The 19050-nt window shown below is 40.5% G+C and overlaps 3 protein-coding genes across 4 annotated transcripts in view; 1 reads left to right on the forward strand and 2 right to left on the reverse strand.

The window, feature by feature from the left end:
- Window positions 1-146: 146 nt before the first annotated feature.
- Window positions 147-3016, reverse strand: LOC118234503 (elongin-C). Its single transcript, XM_035431077.1, has 4 exons — window positions 2897-3016; window positions 1480-1508; window positions 966-1109; window positions 147-730 (listed from the first exon to the last, which is right to left on the reverse strand). Exons 2-4 carry the CDS (start codon window positions 1481-1483, stop codon window positions 540-542), a joined length of 339 nt encoding a protein of 112 aa, XP_035286968.1. The 5' UTR covers window positions 1484-1508; window positions 2897-3016; the 3' UTR covers window positions 147-539.
- A 258-nt stretch (window positions 3017-3274) lies between these two features.
- On the forward strand, window positions 3275-5734 carry tmem70 (transmembrane protein 70). Of its 2 annotated transcripts, none has more exons than XM_035431075.1 (3): window positions 3275-3600; window positions 3731-3845; window positions 4365-5734. In XM_035431075.1, the coding sequence occupies exons 1-3, from the start codon at window positions 3367-3369 to the stop codon at window positions 4817-4819; spliced, it is 804 nt and encodes a 267-aa protein (XP_035286966.1). In that variant the 5' UTR covers window positions 3275-3366; the 3' UTR covers window positions 4820-5734. The 2 variants fall into 2 exon arrangements, with proteins under 2 accessions (XP_035286966.1, XP_035286967.1); XM_035431076.1 differs by having other exon boundaries at window positions 3734-3845.
- An 11557-nt stretch (window positions 5735-17291) lies between these two features.
- Window positions 17292-19050, reverse strand: part of jph1b (junctophilin 1b) — a 28857-nt gene continuing 27098 nt past the window's right edge. Inside the window, exons 5-6 of the mRNA XM_035431378.1 lie at window positions 17806-17907; window positions 17292-17612 (exon numbers count right to left, since the gene is read on the reverse strand). Coding sequence (XP_035287269.1) covers window positions 17827-17907 — 81 coding nt within the window. The 3' untranslated portion in view covers window positions 17292-17612; window positions 17806-17826. The remainder of the gene's footprint in view (window positions 17613-17805; window positions 17908-19050) is intronic.

Raw genomic sequence — 19050 nt, forward strand, 5'->3', positions numbered from 1 at the left:
GCCAAGACCTGACTTTTATTGTTCATTATGACATTGAGACAAGATGCCTTATTCTCCAGCAGAATTTATGGCCAATTCATCAACCAAATTGAGCCTCTAGAACAACATAAATACTTCTCTCAACAAATTAAGACATTTGTTTCCAGTCTGATAATCAATATATTTATTTAAAAACAGAAAAAAATGTTTGTGATAATGCGGTTACATTGTGCACACAAACATCTCTTGTAGGTTTCATTCAGGAGAATCAGACGTCAACACATTCAGCAACAAACGACAAAGTGGCAGTCAAATAATTTTATTCCACCAAAATAAAAATCTTGACCGCAACAAGAGCAATGCAGCAACACTTATTAGAGTGGAACAGGCAACTTTGTATGGAAGCAAAATGATACAAAATAAAATAATTCAGACTTTACACAGCAAACACTATCATACTCTCACCATTTCTAGGGCAAAAAAGATAAATACTAAAAAAAGAACACAGAAGGAAAATAAGCCCTAAAATGTTAAGCTTGTGCCATTATGTATTCTTTTTTTCAACAATCCAAGAAGTTTGCAGCCATCAGCAGTTCAAGCGCTATCTCTGGAGCGATGGGGAATTCTGGGATTTCCGTTGAGCTGTTGGTGTAGCGGACTTTGTAGGTGAAGTACATGCAGACTTTTGACAGGACATGAGATGGAATCTCCCGGAAATTCACTTCATTGGTTTCATTTTCAGCAAACTGGCCTGCACAACAGATGGACAACGAAACAAACTGTTACCAAAAAGTTTTTGTGGTCTCGACTGCAGAGCTGTAGCACGAGCATCAGCAGCTTTCCAGCATAAGCTTTCACAAAACAAAAACAAAAAAACAATGCATGAGATTAAAATAAGGAAAAGAGGAATTTAAGAGACAATAGATATTAAAATAATAATAATAATATAAAGAAAAAGAGTCAGACTCATCTAGCTGATTTCCCACCTGGACCGCTCAGCATAGCTTTGATAGTGCCAGATGTCAGGGCGTGTTCTCTCTTCACAATGAACTCGTGGCCATCAGAGGAGATCAGTTTGACATACATGGCATCTGGCCCTTCACAGCCACCGTAGGTCTTCTCCTCACCATCTGAAAGTTGCAGTCACAGCATAGTCCGTGAAAACCTTGGCGGACTGCAAAATCTGCCAACAATCTATGCCAAGGCCTTGACTGAAACCATGACAGAAGGCTGAATTTAACATTAGCACCACACTAGGACATCATCAAGTCATACTGATTTTGTTAGACATGCGTCAATCAACAAAACAAATATGTTTGCCTATAAATAATTTTTCGGAATCATCAGCCTTTATTAAATGCAATATATATATATATATATATATATATATATATATATATATATATATATATATGCCTGAGGTGCTTCTCTTCTCAAGATGGTCAATTACAATTCTTACAAATAGAGCCCCTTCTTTCTGTAGAACTTAACAGTACTAACCCATTGTTTTTTTGAAGTCTGTTCTCTTCCTAAAAAGCAAAGAAGAAATTTTTTTTAATCCACAGTATCAATTTCATGTTCAGTGTCATAAGTGTATTAATATTTTCTGATGAATTTATCCACTACTACATGCCACAGCATACACTTTTGTTTGATGACATGCTGCCAGAATTGAATCATATGCTTATATTTCCAGTTCTTCAGCTTGACAATTATTCTTTAACACTGGCTAATTTTGACTTGTTACATTCATCAAATAACTAGACATATTCTTGTTCTTAACTAAACAGTGAACTAATATGTTTTTTTGCCCCAAGTTTAAGTTAATTTCAAAAATATCCTAATGGTAATTACTTGAGAGAGATTTATTGATTTATATATTTTCATACATAAAATGAATCAAAATAATAAACAAAAAACTCAGTTAATTACAATTTATCATAATTAAAGAGCAAGGGGCAGTAATGTACTGTAGAGTTACACCAAGCTTTTAGTGTATTACAACGGTCACACTGGACTTGAAAACGCAAAGGTTCTTGGTTCTATTGCCAGCTGTGGCACTGCTGTTTTACCCGTGTTCTCTGTATGGATTCCATGGGTTAAACTGTATTGTGGAGGCAAGTCATATATTACATTTGCATGTTAAATTTGCAACAGAACGTTTGGAAGAACTGCATGCACTCTGGTAACCTACACTCTGGTAACTCAAGTGTTGCCAGTCACTTGTGGTTTTACGGGATTGAAAAGGCAACTGAAAAATCGGGTCAATTTCATCAAACTATCCTATCAAATGTCCTTTAGCGTACGCAGACTGTCGCGTTTCTTAAGATCACACTAAGAAACCAGTTAGCAATTACTTTATAAATAATAATGACGTTGAGGGCACTGGCTTTTATTGTGTAGCTTGCACAAGTGTTCCAGGTTAATTTCCTACCGTCGGAGTACATAATAAGTTAATAACAGATATACAAAGTACAGCCCCCCCACCCCCCAATCCAGAATCTAACGTTATATTTCTCACTCAAAACATGAAAACTTCACTTTCTAAGATGCCATCGTAGATAGCCTATAGCTACAGCGTAACTTGAATGTTAATGTTAGGCAGCCACCTAGGCTAACCAGACAGCGGATTATTACGGTTTTAATGCAGTAGGCTATGAAGAAAACCAATTAATCTAGCTAGCTTCCAAAACAACAATGCCGTATCACAAGTCAGATTTTCTACACTCCATGGGCAGGCCCTTGTTCGTGGAAATCATTAGCCAGCTAGCCAACAAGCTAAACAGCCAATTTAGCTAGCTAAGAACATCGCAGTTTGAGGGGAAAAAACTCCGAAAGTAACTATACCAATAAAACCCAACATGCAAATAAGTCAGATGTCAATGTTTTCAAAACGTTATGTCACTTTGCTTCTTACCACTTAACTCAAGACCGGTGGATTTGCACTTTCGCTGCCTCCTCTTGCCAAAAAGCGATCCAGCGACAGGAAGCTTTTTTAAAAACTGCACGCCAATTTCTTTCCGTAGGGGAACGTGGGTTGATCCTAATGTGTTCCTATAGCACGGCTGTAAAAACTCACAGTTGCAAAAGACTTAAATAAAACAATAAAGCTGTGTTACCTTCTGAACGAAATGTGAATATAGTTAACTATATGTCAAACAAGGGACCACCAACTGGATAGGTACTTGTCATAAAACGTTTTTGATTAATGACCTTATAAAATCATGAAACCCCAGAACTTAAAATAGGGGGTTTTGTGTCCATCCATCGTACTCTACTGGCGTACCATTTTCACTTGACTTCCGTTGTATCTGTTAAGTCCTCGAGGTTTAGGTTATATGGTTATTGAGCTAGCTGGCATATTTGCTAGCTACAAATCGCTGAAATATGTTTTGTTTATATCTAATTCGTGGCACGCAGTCGTCTTTAAAATATCAGCCGATGGTCACTCATTCCCGCCATATCGGTAAAGTTATATGGCCGGTGTCAAAAATTAATTGCATTAATGCATCGCCTGTTCGTAGGATCAAGTCTCCCTACACATGCGTATCGTTGAAGAATCAGGAACATTTGCTACAAGTCACAAAAAGGCCATTCTTCCATAGCGTTTCAATAAATAAGGTATTCTTGTTAGTTGTATCGTATGCTTTTTCGCAGACCTGCCATTGTTTTTTTCATCATCTGTCATGCATATGAAGTGTTTTAGCTCCTTACGACGGTTGTGTCATTATCAGACATCTGTTGTTCTCAGCAGGTTCAGTCTTCTCCACTACGCGAGTCCCTGCGTTGCTTCTGTTCATCTTCTACCAGCAACTCCGATGAGGGAAACCTGATCTACACGGGCAGCCTGGCAAAAGCTGTTCTTGGTATGTTCTACCTCCAAGTTTTTGTTGCTTGTGGTTTTTTTTTCTTTCTCGTTCGAGCAAGCAGTAATAGTACTTTGCGGTTGCTGCTGTTGTTATTGTGATGGTGCTTACTAACAATGCATTCGGTTCACACAGTTGTTTTTCAATGGAAGAAAAGATAAGAGGACTGAAAGAAGTATTGCTGTTATTTTTGTAGCAGTTTTTGTTGCACTTTGCATTGCATTCATTTTTCACGTGTGTAATTGTCCAACTTGACCGGCAAAACGAAATGCGCCCCGACACGTTAACAAGGGCATCTGTATTATGGACTGGTACACATTTAGTCAGTGACAGTATGCTAGAATACTAATGGGGCTAGAATACACTCTATTTACCGATAAAAATGAAGTGCTAATATAATGCTAGAAAAAGGGTTGGAGCTGCTGTTTCCGTCCCCTGTGTGTGTGTGTGTGTGTGGCAAATGGAGAACTCAAAACACCCATGAGCATATATCCTGAAAGGGGATGTTTTTCTGTCCAGGTGTGAAATTCTTCTCCTACTCCACCAGTATATTCACCATGTGTGTGATGCCTCAAGTCCTCCTGAAAACGGGCCTGGGGGTCCAGAGCCTGGCCCTGCAGGTGGCCTTCTGTGGCTTCATTGGCATCTTCACCTTCATCACCCCAGTCCTCCTCCACCTGGTCACCAAGGGCTACGTGGTGCGCCTGTACCACAACCACGAAACCGACACCTACACGGCCGTCACCTACAGCGCCCTGCTGGTGGAGAAGAAGACCGTGTTCCACCAGAGCGAGGTCTCCGTGCCGGACGTGAGCGGCATGTTCACCAGCTTCTACGCCAACAGAAGGGCCATGCTGGTCAACCCCATGCTCTTCAGTCTGCCCCACGACTACAACCACCTCATGGGCTACGACAAGCCCTTCACCTTCGACATGGACGCGTTCGACAAGCCAGACAGAAGCAAGCAAGGCTGACGATGCTGAGCCCCGTTTACAGCACGCAGCAGGAGCTGAGGGTGAAAGAAGTGCCTGAACACTGGGGTTTGGTGCTGCAGTATGAACATTTGAACCGCACTGCTGCGACGTGATGTTCAGTCTAGCCACGACAACACTTTTCCCTTAACATAGAGTAATGTATTTATTCCAGTATTGCTTTTGAATGATTCTCATTTTCCGCATTTTTGCTTTAGTTATTTCAGATACTGTAAAATTGATGATGACGTGTAAGTATTCAGGCAAGGCGAAAAATACAATGCTGATTTATGGTTGTTGCATACTTGTGGCTGGATTGATTGGCATGTCATATCACTGAAGTAGAAGCTACACAACATCAGTCCTGGAGGACTATAATCAGCCATGTTTTATTTCTATTGTTTCTTCTTTAGCGTTTGACGTAATTTTGTCCAAGCCGAAAAGCATTTGGTTCACACTTAAACTTTAACCAATGAATCCCTTTAGGTTAAAGGGGATGACAAATGTGTTGATTCTCTATACAGTTGTTATTTGTATTCCAGCCATGATTGATTTCCTGAATCAAGCCTGTTAACCTGGTAGTGCAGCATACCTTCAAAGTACTATGGCTATGGTCCACTGACCCTTGCTTGGGATGCTCAATTGGGCTGTAGGTTGAGCAAATGAGCTCAGCCCTTGAAAATTTGTTGAAGCTTGAGCATTGTTTTTGGGTTGCCAGGTTGGATAACATGAGGCAGAGGGGTCAAAATCCTGGTTAATTCAAAGAGATAACAGATTGAACTGATCTTTCTGCGATGTTCCCTGTTTGTTTCCTTTAAAAATGATTAGATTTTGATGTAATGATTATTGTAAATACATAGATTTGAGTTTTCAAAAATTCTATTTCAATAAATATTGGCAGATTAAAGTAAGGCAAGACTTACAAGTGTGTTTAAAATTTTTTTTAAAGCCGGCCATGACCTGCAGTTGGAAAAAAGATGTTTTTTGAGAGGCCCAGGAGGTAGTTTTGTAATTCCCTCCACTGTGTATTTTAAGGTGGAGAAAGAAGTTCCTCTACAGAACAATTGACCAAATTTGGAAGAAAAAAACATCTCTGCTCACCCAGAATGATTCACTTCGTCATAACTCTTTAGTTGCAATGTTCAGGGTTAAATAGATGTTGTGAAAATTATGGTATCTGAATTTCACAACACCTATACCCACAAGAAAACTCAGTTCTATAGAAAGGTAAGTTTAATCAGAAGCTACCACTAGGAGGAGCTCTGCATTGAGGCATTATATTGGAACATACAGTCCCTCGACACCGCCACGCATAATCAGAAGTTGCCACTGTCCCAAGATGGGCTCCTCCTCAGAATCTATATCTCAGGCAAAGTAAAGACAGCCATGTGAAGGCAATAAAAATCAGCCAGCATCATAGCTGTTAACAATCGTTACATCTGGAACATGAATGCACAAGGCTGCACAGTGATGAAGTTGGCCGTTCAGTCCATCTAGGCTGGTCATTTACCAGGACCTCTCTGAAAGGTGCAAGGACCTGGAGTCGAAGCTTCTGTAGGAACAATGCTTTTTGCAAAGTCCGCTTTTCACTTTGCCTTTCACCATTTCTTTTCTCTTGTCTCCAGCTGGAGGCTGTGAGGGTCCCAGGAAGTAGGCTTCTGTAAGGAATGTGTGTGTCAGCCAAAAAGGAATGCCCCCTCCCTTCCCCTCTCTCCCCATCGTACTCAATTCTTTCCTGACGATACTTTACTGTGACTCATGGGGGCAGTGCATTCTCAGCTGCTGAGTCACGTCAGTCCTCCTCAGACTGACCTCAGATCAGATTTCCACTATCAAACAGCTGACCTGTACCAAAATGGAATGGGTCACCCCCAAAAGACAGCAGCCTGACCCACAATTCTCTTATCATATCTGAGGGAAAGTTTTTTGTTTTTTTGGGGAACATTTATTTGACAGATTTATTTAAAGACACATTTACCAGAGTCCCCCCCCCCCCAGCCCCTCAACTCCAGATTTAATGGAGCAGGTGCAGGAGCCACAAGAGGAAGTACCCCCCCCCCCCAATCCATGTGCCTACAACCCTTGTTAAATACCGGAAGGGAAAAAATGAACCAAAAAAAAAAGACAAACAGGAATTTGTAATTACTGAACAATCTCAATGTCTCTCTCTCTGTGGTGGGTTGTGTGTTTTCATCTGTGCAATTGTGAGTATGTGTCTTTGTATCCGTGTGTCTGTGTGTGTATGTGTGTGTATGCGTGTGTGCGCACGTGTGTATGTGTGTGAATCTGTGTACCTCAGGAAGCAGAGAGTGTTAAAATGGCCACGTGGCAGAGGGCAGCCTGCTCTCTCAGTGCTGACAGGGAGGAGCAGGTGGTTGTGGACAGGCTGACCTCATAGGGTTGACCCCACAGGCCAATCAATCTAGCTCTGATGGCGGGGGGTGGGGGCAGTGGGTCCGAGGGGTAGGGTTAATTAAGGAGCCTGCCCAGGACCCTGCTGGAGTGGTGAGCAAGAGAATCTGCTGAGCTGGGATAGGGGAGGTGGGTGGGGTCTAACTGCCTTTTTGGATTTAAGACAGGACAGTGGAAAATTTGGCACTGAGGGACAAATAAAGATGTGCTGCAGTCTGTTTAATCAGCACCAAATTGATGGCGTTGTAGTATTTTACATTTTAGGCATTCAGCAAATGGTCTAATCTAGAGAAATCTACATAGCTCATTCATTTAAATGTAGAATCCATTTATATAGTGGAGTATTTACTGAAGAAATTCAGCTACCTTGATCAAAACATAACACAGGAGTGCCTCATTTACTGGGGGGGGGGGGGGGGGGGGGAGTCTCTGGATCTGCAAGTACCAGTTCCTTGACCATTATGCCACACTGCCTCCCTCCCTACTGGTTACAGTGGCAGCAGAATCATTATCTTCGATCCACTAGATTGAATCCTTTCTGGCAAAATCTATGAAATGTAGCATTCTGCATTTCTGCAGAAGAGCATTCAGACTTAAATTTATCTACTGAAATGTTGCGCTAAACGCGGTTTCCTGCTTTGATAACCGAAACCTTTAATAATTTAAGAAGAGTGCAATGGTTTGTGATGGTTTGGCGACAACATGAGACCTAGGGATATCCCAGGGCTCATTTACATGATCCAAGCAGACGCACACTTCAGCCTTTTGACTGGTATTAGTCTCTTATGACATCCCATTATGATGTAATACATACAACTAGTATGAACAACAACAACAAAAAAAAACAGGAACCGTTGAATTTTTTCCCCTATTGACTCTGAAATCATTTCTTAATTTTTAGTTTGAGTAAAATAGAAAAATAAAAAATTATCGTTCATATTTTAAAAATATAACAACAATTTGGACAGGTGTACTGTACGGCATTGAGGCACAGTAATTAAGCCAAAGATAACCCAGCTGTTTGTGGCATGTATTCCAAAGTGGGATTCTGTTTTGTACCTTTTAAGCTTACCACTTACTGTAAGCTGAATCACCTTAGTAAATAGCCAGGGAAATAAAATAATAGTATCTAAAATGTAAGCTGTGTAAATTACTCTGGGTAAAGGCTTTGGCTTAGGATATTAATAACCCTATGCCCCACTAGTAGCCAGTCTCTGCTGAAGCGCCCCAGACAGCCATTTTATATGAACAGAATGAACTGTGAAATATGAGACTGCACGTAGTCTGGGAGGTTTGTCGCACTCTCCCGTTTGACGTAAATTTCCGGTACCTAATGCCCATTTGCCCTTGGCCACTCCCTTGAAAGTATCTGTGGAATTTCTGCTTCAGACATTGATTGAAATATTTGAAAAACCTTTGCACTTTGCAAGGCAAACACGAAGGAGATAATGTTGTGCAGCCATACATCGTTTTGTAAAATATGACTCACACCATAAGAAGCATTTGCAGTACTTCAACAGACAATATATTTGCTTCATAAATTCAAAAATAGTTAATATAATAACTGCCATTTACATACTTGTTAAATTTTTGAGTTTATATGTATATATTTTCAAGGATATTTTCTACAATATATACAATATAACTGACATGTAATGGTATATGAAAAGAAAGAAGTTCATAAAGATAAAAAGATTCAGGATTTCACCTCTTCGAATCAGTAGATTTTGTTACTGAAGAAATTTGATCACTCCTGCAACACCAACGCAGTCTGCCGTTGGCATTGCAACACAGAGTATTCGTTTGCATTGGTAAGTGCTATTGTCCATGCTCAGTGACTGGGTGTGCTTGTGTTTTGTATGATTGTACTAATGAATGGTTGGTTTCAAATCGCTTCTGTAATGTCCACAGTAATGATAGAAAGAGGAGGTTCTGGAATGACTTGAGAGAAGATACAACATACCTGTAGCGTTTTATAAAATCCACTGAAATCCAAACATGTAATTAACTGGGTTGAAATATTTGATGTTTGGTCTTTAATCCAAATATATTATGTGACTGTAGCCCATGAACGAAGATTCTGTCAAATTCCTGAGTGCCTAAAAGGAACAGAACTCACAAGCTGAGAAATTTGTTAGCAATCATGTCAACTAGGGTGTTTTGAGTGATGTCACTGGTTATGTCACTAGGGATATTAATGGAGATATCATCAGACAGTGGAGGCACATTTCAGATAGCTGCTATTATTATTATTATTATTATTATTATTATTATTATTATTATATTTCAAGCTCATGAGTGCACAAGATATTACATTCAAATGAAGCAATGGCCTAATAGCCCTGCGGCCTATTGTTTTCTCTGTGATTTTTACACTTCTGGAGAAACCTGACTGATATGTGAGTGGTAGAGGAGGAAAAATAAGAAAAACAATCTGTGACCTTCCAGTTACTTCAGATTTATTCAAATGAGGTAGTAACAGCCATCTCCGCCCCCTCTCTATCCTCCCTCAGATATGCCACACCCACAGCAGCTGTTGGCCACTATTTTGGTCTGAGAATAACCACAGCCACATTTCTTTTTCACATATGAACGGACTGACCACTCTTAAATAAACATCATTCCTTGCTGCTGTGGCAAGCTGAAACCCCTGCTGGGTGGGGAAGTTATTTTGTGTTTTTGTTGCCAATTTGGGTATGAAGAAAGAAACGCACTGATTATCAATAATGTCCGCTTGTCATGTTTATCATGTTGTTCCAGAGAAACCCTCAAGGAAGATAATAATAATAATAATAATAATAATAATAATAATAATAATGGTTAATTGCAGTACACAGGATTTTAAACCTGAGGTTTAAACCACAAGAGCACAGAATAGCAGTAAAACTGGAACAACTAGGCTAATCCTTATTTCACAGATTTGGATAGCTTTCCATGTGTAATACAATTCTGTGGCCTCCAGCTGAAAACAATTGACCTAATAAGTGTGTTAATTTATTTACACAGGATTTCATGCAGTTGTGCAGCTCAAAGTGCATACAGTGAATAAAATGAATAATACAATAAAAAACTGAATAAGTGATAAAATAACACAGGAACATGAACACTTAAAAATACGTTTTTTTGTTAGTTTTGTTTTTACAATGGATGGTGCGCTCACAATCTGCTTGGCTAGGGAATCTCACAGAAAAAAGGACAAAGTCCAGGTGAGTGTGTGTAAACCGGATGTTTTTCAACCTGTGTGTTTTTTGTAGTGTGTCTGGTGCTTGATTAAAAAAAAATGCAGACATTGGAAGGCTAAAGCTGCTTATTTAGGACCTGACAATAACTGCAGTCCAAGCTTGATGATGTATTCCATTTAGACTTGACCACTTCACAAACTTGTTTTATGAGAAACACTTGGGAAAATAATATTAATTGTTCTGTCAACAAACCATTTTTCCATAAAAGTTTTGTTTAGAAGGCCAGTTTATTTAACTGGCTGTACTGGCAGCAGTAGTCCTTGAACAATTCAACCCTAACAGTAGAACTTACCCTAGTTACTAACAAAGAGACAATCCACTCACAATCCCCAACACAGTGTGTATAGCAGTCCATTTTAAGCTTGCTGAGGTGTATGGTTACTTCAGGCGCATTAAGCCATTCCTTACCTTTCTCTGGAGAGAGAAAGCCTACCCCTTAGAAACTTCCTCATGACAAATTCCATAATATCACTTTCAGGTAGGCAAAGGGTACATTACAGATGGATTGCTGCTAAATTTAGGAAAGCAATATAAAAAACCAAATACATACTGCTGTGCTTGACAAACAGAACTCGGTGTCTCAGGACATTCAACAAGGTTTAATCTTAAACCTGTAATGTCAAAAGCAGGGGAAGGGTGAGAGGATGGTATGAGGTCAACCAACCAAATCTACTGTAGCAACAGAAAAACACCTGTGTCATCTTGTATTGTGCCTTGGGATCTCCAGAATGACAAAGCCTTTGCTGGTATGCCACTCTCACCAGACCGGCCAGTGGAGGATGGGCTTCCCCAGTATAGTCGGATTCCACCTGAGATTTCTTCCCATCAGAGAGTCTTTTCTCTCTACCATTTGAGGGGTTTTCTCCGCACTGAGGAGTTTTTTTTTGTTTACCTCATGTTTGCTATTTGGGGGTTCAGGCCTGTTTTTAGATCTTTTTCTTCTGTTTTGTAAAGCATTACATTTAAACTTTCCCCTCAAAACAACGATGAAATGTGCCAATCCTTAAAGGGCCAGGATCACCTTAACTACAATAAAGTTGTTCCTCATCTTTAAATAATCAATTTGAGTGCTATATTATCAACATCATGTGTTGTTGTTACTGAACCCATAATGTTGTTGACACTTGCTTAATGAACCCCTTAAAGACCAAGCACATTGCAGATATATTCAGTGCAGGCCTAAAATGGGGGTCCCTGGAAGCAGTCTAGCAGTATTGAAAAGACTGCTGCTCCTACTAGTGGCAGCGATATTCATCTTCAGCGATCTCTGGCTCACGTTGTGTGCAGTGAGTATTATGGTTAAAAACCTGCAGTTCCACAAGCTGCACCCACCACCCCACAGTCTTCACATATGAGGGCTACACTGAGGGCTGGCTGAGGTTAATTAGCACCCAGTGGGTGGCCACTGTAACATATTTAGAGATTCGACGGAAGCTGTGCAATATATAAGGAAATAATAAATACAACAAGTGCATTAATAATAATAATAATAATAATATTTATAATAATAATAATTACAACAACAACGTATTGACTAGTGCAGAAGATGCACAGAACACATCAAAGCGCCATTATGTTAAAAACAGGCACATATTTTAATGCCACTAGATAAGGTTACTGTAAACATTCTCTTGGCAATGAAAGTATGTCCAGCATGGAAAACCGAGCCTCTCTATGCTGGCATCTTAGCAACGGTTTTTTAAAAACACACTGCTTAAAATACCCGCTCCCTTCTCAAGGTTTTCTCTAAATTTAGAAATGTGCTGTAGTGCAGATTTTCCCAGCATGGTGTCGGTCTGTGCTACTCAAAGGCGAGGGTGAAACCAAGGCCTCCCGTGCCACCTAATCTGGGTTAAGCAGTTTGATGAAGTATGAGCGTCTCCAAAATAAATAAATAAAGCCCTACCTCTGAAATTTCAAATTCTCGTGACACATCTGTGATTACGCTCGCAAAAAACAGTGCTAACTGACATTGGCTATTCCTGTAAGGTAGGCTAACATCTGCTGTCCCCGATTATAGTTTAATAATGATAGCCATAATACAGAGCAACAAGAAAAGAACACGAATGTTTGATAAAATTGAAAGCTAAGGCCCGTTTAGCCGCACGCTTGATGATCCACAGTTCAGTTCGCACTTCATAAACACACGCCTTTCTTTCAAGTATCCGATCTCATCGCTTAACTTGCATCATATTTTTGTCCCACGTTGTTCTGAGTGGATAGAGTGAAGAAAGCGAGGCAGGTCTGTTTATGGCCGAGCTATCCTCTTTTTCGTTTCGTTATTAAAAATAACAACAAAGTGCCAGCTGTTCGCCTTTTGCTGGCTCAAATTCTGCCTTCCATCCTCAAAATAATGTCATGCCGGCATCTTGTGTTACCCACGGTATGGGGATTCTCGTTGCCATAGTAACAGGTGCACATTCCCGCTGTATCGATGGTACGCGCTTGTAGCGTAGCATATAAGTGGTGTTGCCTACGGCCCAATGTCGGAGGCAGGCCTGGAGTCAGCTGTAACACTCACTGAGGCGGGAATAAGCACACCAAGTGGGGCAGCTTGTGCGCTTTTGTTATTTTTCGCCTACATTAATGGATATGGGATTATTAAAATAACATGCAGACTCTGTGTGAATCGCATTGTTGTCATAGAAATCGGGTCTTATCTATTGTCCTCAGAAGGAACAGGAACAAGAAAGATCTATAGGCTACGGAAAACAGCAAACATTTTTTGCTATTGCTATCTTGTCATTGTTAAATAACCAGCTTTGAATGTAGACTTATTTGCACATTTCTGGAAATAAGGATGGAAAGTCAAGAACAAAATTTTGGGACAAATTATGGGGCAGTTTATGAGGCTATAGATATTGTCATAGTTAATAGTATCACAGTACTGTAAGGTATTTATGATCAGTCATTTGCACACACGCACACACACCATTTGTGGCTGTGTAAAGGCTGCACACATTTCTCTCAGCTTTAGATGCCTTTCAAAATCAAAATCTCAGGAAATGGGTCACTCGAATGGGGAACGTCTGTCATGCTTTTGATACTGTGCAGCTGCAGAACAGAATCATGGATTTCAGAAGCAGGACTCCAAAGATTCAGAGCTTAAAGAGGCATATTTGAGAAGCCTCTGAATCACTAAATGTAGAAACCCTTGAATTTTCCTAGCTTTAATTTTTAAAAAATCTTTGTCATCTACCACATGGTTCTAATGACTAATGATAATTAAAAAAAAAAAGCATTTACACAAGGCTATCCAAAGAGGATGATTGCAATGATTCTGACAATTTATAGTTGCAGAGCATCTTATACTTCTCTGTTAAATGAAATCATAATCATAGCTTTGAAGGGTGGTAATGTAGCATAAGGTTAGGGAATTTAACTTATAACTCAAAGATTGGGGCTTGATTCCCAGCTGGGGTGCTGTACCTTTGAGCAAGGTAACTAACCTGAATTGGATCAGTAAAATGTCAACTGGATTCTAGGTGGAAATGTAATCTGTGCTAGTTGCTTGATTCTCATTTCCTGTTGTAGCTGCTCAGGCTTGCTCCACATGGTCTTATATTTTAAGAAAGGTCAAATTCTTTCAGGAAATCAATTTCCTGAGATGAACGGGGGCAGGAAATCCATATTAACACCTGACACTGCCGCCATTGGCGACAGGCAATGCACCTACATGTAAACCACTATGTGACTGTCCCCGTGAGGTGATAATTGCAAATAAAGAAAGGGAACCGAGCAAGATACCCGGTTTAGACGTCTACACATCACTCAATGTTCTCAAGCAACTGGCGTGACTGCTGCTCTGGTCCGGTGACCCAGCATGGAATGGCAAAGACAGACCCACAGACGGACACATCAGACTGATCCCAGATCAGCAAGGAGGACAGCAGGTGAGAACAGCCACCTGTTGGTGGTGTCCACTGTTTATGGCTTCTTGTAAGACCTGAAATGGCTCAAACAGCCCTGTTCTAGGAATGCTATTTCCATCCACACATTACTCATCCGCACATCAGATTTAAAGGCGCGATTTTGACCGCATCAAGGCCAGGCTTCTCCTGCCTGCAGCAATCACACAGACACAAAGAAAGGAGCAATAATTTCATTTGCTGTAATTTATTATTATTTTAAAATTATAATTAAATATTGGTGGAACCAGTTTGCAAAATTTTACAGAAAAGGTGGGCAGAAAGAGGGGAGAACATACAGCTCATTGACAGGCGCCATGCTGTTCCTATTTTATTCAAATACAGCAATACAAATTTTTTAATTTTGGTGGAAGTCTACAATATATTGTATTTTACATAGACCAATTGCAAACGAAACAAAAGAAACACGTTCCTTTTTTAAAATAGTCAAATGTAGTAAATTTTTGTCATCAAATTACAAATTAATTTTTGCCAAGTGCAGTGCATGTCACATTGTCCCATTCAAACGAGTTCCTTTTTTATTGTCAAATGCAGTGCATTACATTGTGTTACATAATACCATTACAAACATGTTACGTTCATTGTAAAATAACATCCAATAACAAAATTTTTTCATTGTCAAAATACAGCTGTGCACACTTTAGAAAAATACCAACAGATTTTGGATCTGTAAAAATGTTTACAAATAGTATATAGACTATGTATAAATGATACCAGCATGCCTTAAAAAACATCCCAAATACAGTCTTTTTAATACTTATAACAGCTCTGAACCCTTTTTTTTACTGTGGAAATAGCAGGAAATAAATCAAACAAAAAAAGCCATGTACATAGCTGTGTAAAGAAAAATAATTTACGAAAAAGAAAAAATGAAATTCATAAATGCTATTACAATGGATGTCTCGACAGTTGGATAAAATTTGGCAGTTTCTTTTTTTTTACATCTTTACAATAAATTTACGTTTAAAAAAAATTCTAATAAATAAAAATGTTGAACACTGCTTTTTCACCGTGTTCTTTTTTTAATCTTCTCTCCACAAAGGACTCACATACTGACGCAGTCTGTAAGAAACACCGCTCGGTTAGCTACCGCTCTCTGACCTCTCCTCTTCTAGTCCGCACTCATCTTCCGAAGCGCTCTTGCTGTGCAGTTAAAAGGCAACCACCCGCCAACTTCACCTCAGACAGAAACCTCAATAAAGACACCGCAGCCTTTTTTCAAAACCCTTTTCTTGCCTGACCAACATTTAAAAAACAACATTTATACATACTCGAACGGTATATATAATATGCCCCGCCAACCCGTAACTAGGTGGATGGCATATCTGCCACTCCAATGCATAAATAAATAATTTCCTTGATGTGATAACAGCATATAACACACATATATTTAAAATAATACAATAAAGCAAAATCACCATGCTGTACCCGCAACAAAGGATGCAACAGTTATGACTTGGCACGCTTAAATAAATATCTCTCTAGCTATCACAGCCGTCAGACTTGCTATGCTACAGAATTAAGACAGACACACTGCATCTTTGTTTTTTCTTTTTTTTTCTCTGAGGTAAACCATATTTCCACTAAAGACTTGAAATACCTCTTTCTCGACACTGATGGCCACACACCTAGCGACTCTACCTGAATGTATTCAACACAAGGTTCCTGGGGACGTTAATTCGGTAGGGGAAGTTGAATTGCCACTCACAGAAAAACATGCAAGTGAGCATGGGTCCTGAGCTGGGTTTTTTTATTTTTTCATTTGCTAATCTGCTAAACTGCTTGCCAGCATTTCACAGATTAATATTTTCCACACTGGATGCAGAGATCAAAGTCATTCTTCAACAAAAATCCCATGCACAATTGTTTATGCTTACATTACAACGTCATGACAATATTTATTAGCATTATACTTTTAAATTAATATATAACTCAATTTTATAAGACTTTTTTCAAACTCAGTCACTTTGTGTTCCTAGCTACTTCAAACATATGCACTCACGCAAGCAAACCACACTTTTTTTGTGCTGTCTGACATCATTTTAAATTATCCTTTTTCACTCACAAGGTTCTAATATGATAAATTAACTCGACAGTAAATTAATTTCTACAATAGCTGAACTGATATATATCTATAACACAAAACTTGGCAAACTGTACTCATCATTAGAAAAGAAAATGTATTGCACTTGAATTAATTAGTATTAGAATATTACCACAATTAATTTTATGAGGCTTCTCAAGTAACTACAATAAAGGACTAGGGCTCTTTAGAAAGTACCCTTCATCAGTTGGTTACACTCCAGGCATCAAATATAAACTTTTTTGGCCAAGTATAAACAAACAGAAATAAAAGAAAAAAATATAGAAAAAAGAAAAAAAAAAAAAACTCAAGACAAAAATGTTAAAACAGAACCATGCATGAGCGCCTCGGGCCCAATCCCCCCACCCCCCCACCCCTCCTCCCCCAGGTAGGAGCCGTTAGAGGATGCCACGGCGATCAGGTGACGGAGTAAGACAGGTGAGTGACGCTCCTAAATGCGTGCGGTTTCTCCTAGCGAGCGGCCAGGGGGGGTGGGGGGTGGGGGGGGGGCGCTGTTCCCCGTTTCCCCTCGGCGGCGTGAATCCTGGGAGCGACATTCCGCCGCCGGCAGATAGCCCACATCTCCCCGCTAAAGCGTCAGACGGTAAAACAGCCAGGCAGCTGCTCGCTTCCGTCAACTAAAAGTGCATCTCCGTACATTTCCCATTAGACCCCCACACCCCCCCCCCCCCCTCCACTCCCCAGTCCCCACACTCTTCAACCAAAACCTCCCCCACCCTCAAACCCCTCCCAGGTGGAGCAGTCGTGCACTTTGAGTGGTCAGGGCTTGGATCAGCACATTTCTCTCGTGTTTTTTTTTTTTTTTTTTTTTTTTGTAATACTGCGCGGCCAGCGCCCGCTCGCTTCGGCTTTCGCAGGGCCTAAAAGGACGACGAGCCGCAAATCGCGGCCAGGGGGCGCCGAGGAGCACTCCCACCCTCCACCCCCCCAGGCCGAATGTTCGTCTCGTCTTGTCTCTCTCTCTCTCTCTCCCCCTTTCTCCTGGGTCTCACTCTATTTCCAGTCCTCCTGTTCCGACTGAGCCTCAGACTGCCTGGCGCCATTTTGTTAAGGCCGTTGACACGCCTTGCAGAGAATTAGGGCCTACGCCACTAGTTTTCACGACTTCACTGAAGGGTCAAAACAGTTAGAAGGTTAGCCAAGTAAATATGTTGAATCACATTCAGGTATAGCTTAACGTATGTATATTACACAGAAATACGGAAAAACATTTAAACATTTCTTTCCAATGCAGGCTATTCAGTACCGGTATCTACGCACAAAAAACCCTCAGAACAAATGGGATTAATGAATATCTCTCACCTCTGTTGTGGTTCCATCAGGTCAGGTCAAGAAGTGGACAAAAATAATTGCTAAACCAATATTCAGGAGCATTACGAGGGCGACCAAGATGGAATTTGGACCCTGAAAAGAAAGAAGAGACCCCATATCTTCAGTGGAACTTGCTGACTGCAGACGTTCCCGTTCAAACTTACTTATACCAGCTGAAACTTGGCCAGTATTTCTTCTGTTTTTTTTTATTGAGCCAATGTATATATCCAACTTCATGGGCGTACACCTTCATACATTCCCTCTTGGAAAGTCTACATTGTTTGCACCCTGCAGTGCTAATTTGGCAGGGTACAGCCGAGCACGAGCTCTCCTTTAACCCTCTCATTTCACACTGCAGGACTGCGCAGACAGCGTGTCACAGCGGGCACATTTTACATGGAGATATTTCTGATGTAAAACAGAAACTCAGCAACACCAGATAATACCAATAATAGAGTAATAGATGGTACCAACAACAGGTGACAATGTCGGTATTCTTTGTCATGTAGATCCCGAAGGAAATGTCCATAGACATGAGCAAGCGAATAAATGCACTGCAAATAACACTGGGGAGCATTGGGGCGCAGTGCTTTACTCCTGCACCTACAACTGAAATATTTTATTTTTCCGGAATATTCTCCGCCTTCACTCCAAAACTGCATCGTAAGCTTAATGCGTGGCCATTAAAGCTGTTTCACTGAAGCTTCCCCACCCTTTTTTTCTCCCCAAATTGACGGCCAATCAAGCGTTATTTCAGCGGCCCCTGTTGTCGATTCGGGACAGCGCAGACCAGAATATTCTCTCTCTTCCGCAGCACGACATCAGCCGCCACTTCCCATCACGCCGCACTTCAGAAGCCGGACTTGTACAGAGATGAGTCAGAGGGAGACACTTCATGTGCAGCTCAACGGACGATATTTCAGAGCCCAATCAACCAGCAGAGGTCGCTGGCGAGTGATGAGATGCTGTCATCCCAGCCTACTGAAACCCTCCCATCCCTGGGTAACGCTAGAGCCACAGTCAGCACTGGCACAGTCCGGATTCGATCCCAGACCGTGGGGCCCATCCTTAGACTAGACCAGTGCGCTGCATGGCTACTCTAATATTACTAATACTTAAGCTGACCCATTATGATTGGGGGGGTAATAAAGATCACTTCTAAATGTATATATTTATTTTAAAAAATGTACTAAATGTACCAAACCTCAGACACAGCACACGTTCCTCTGCAAAAGT

Source organism: Anguilla anguilla, chromosome 8, assembly GCF_013347855.1.
Source record: "Anguilla anguilla isolate fAngAng1 chromosome 8, fAngAng1.pri, whole genome shotgun sequence".
Classification (NCBI taxonomy): Eukaryota; Metazoa; Chordata; class Actinopteri; order Anguilliformes; family Anguillidae; genus Anguilla; species Anguilla anguilla.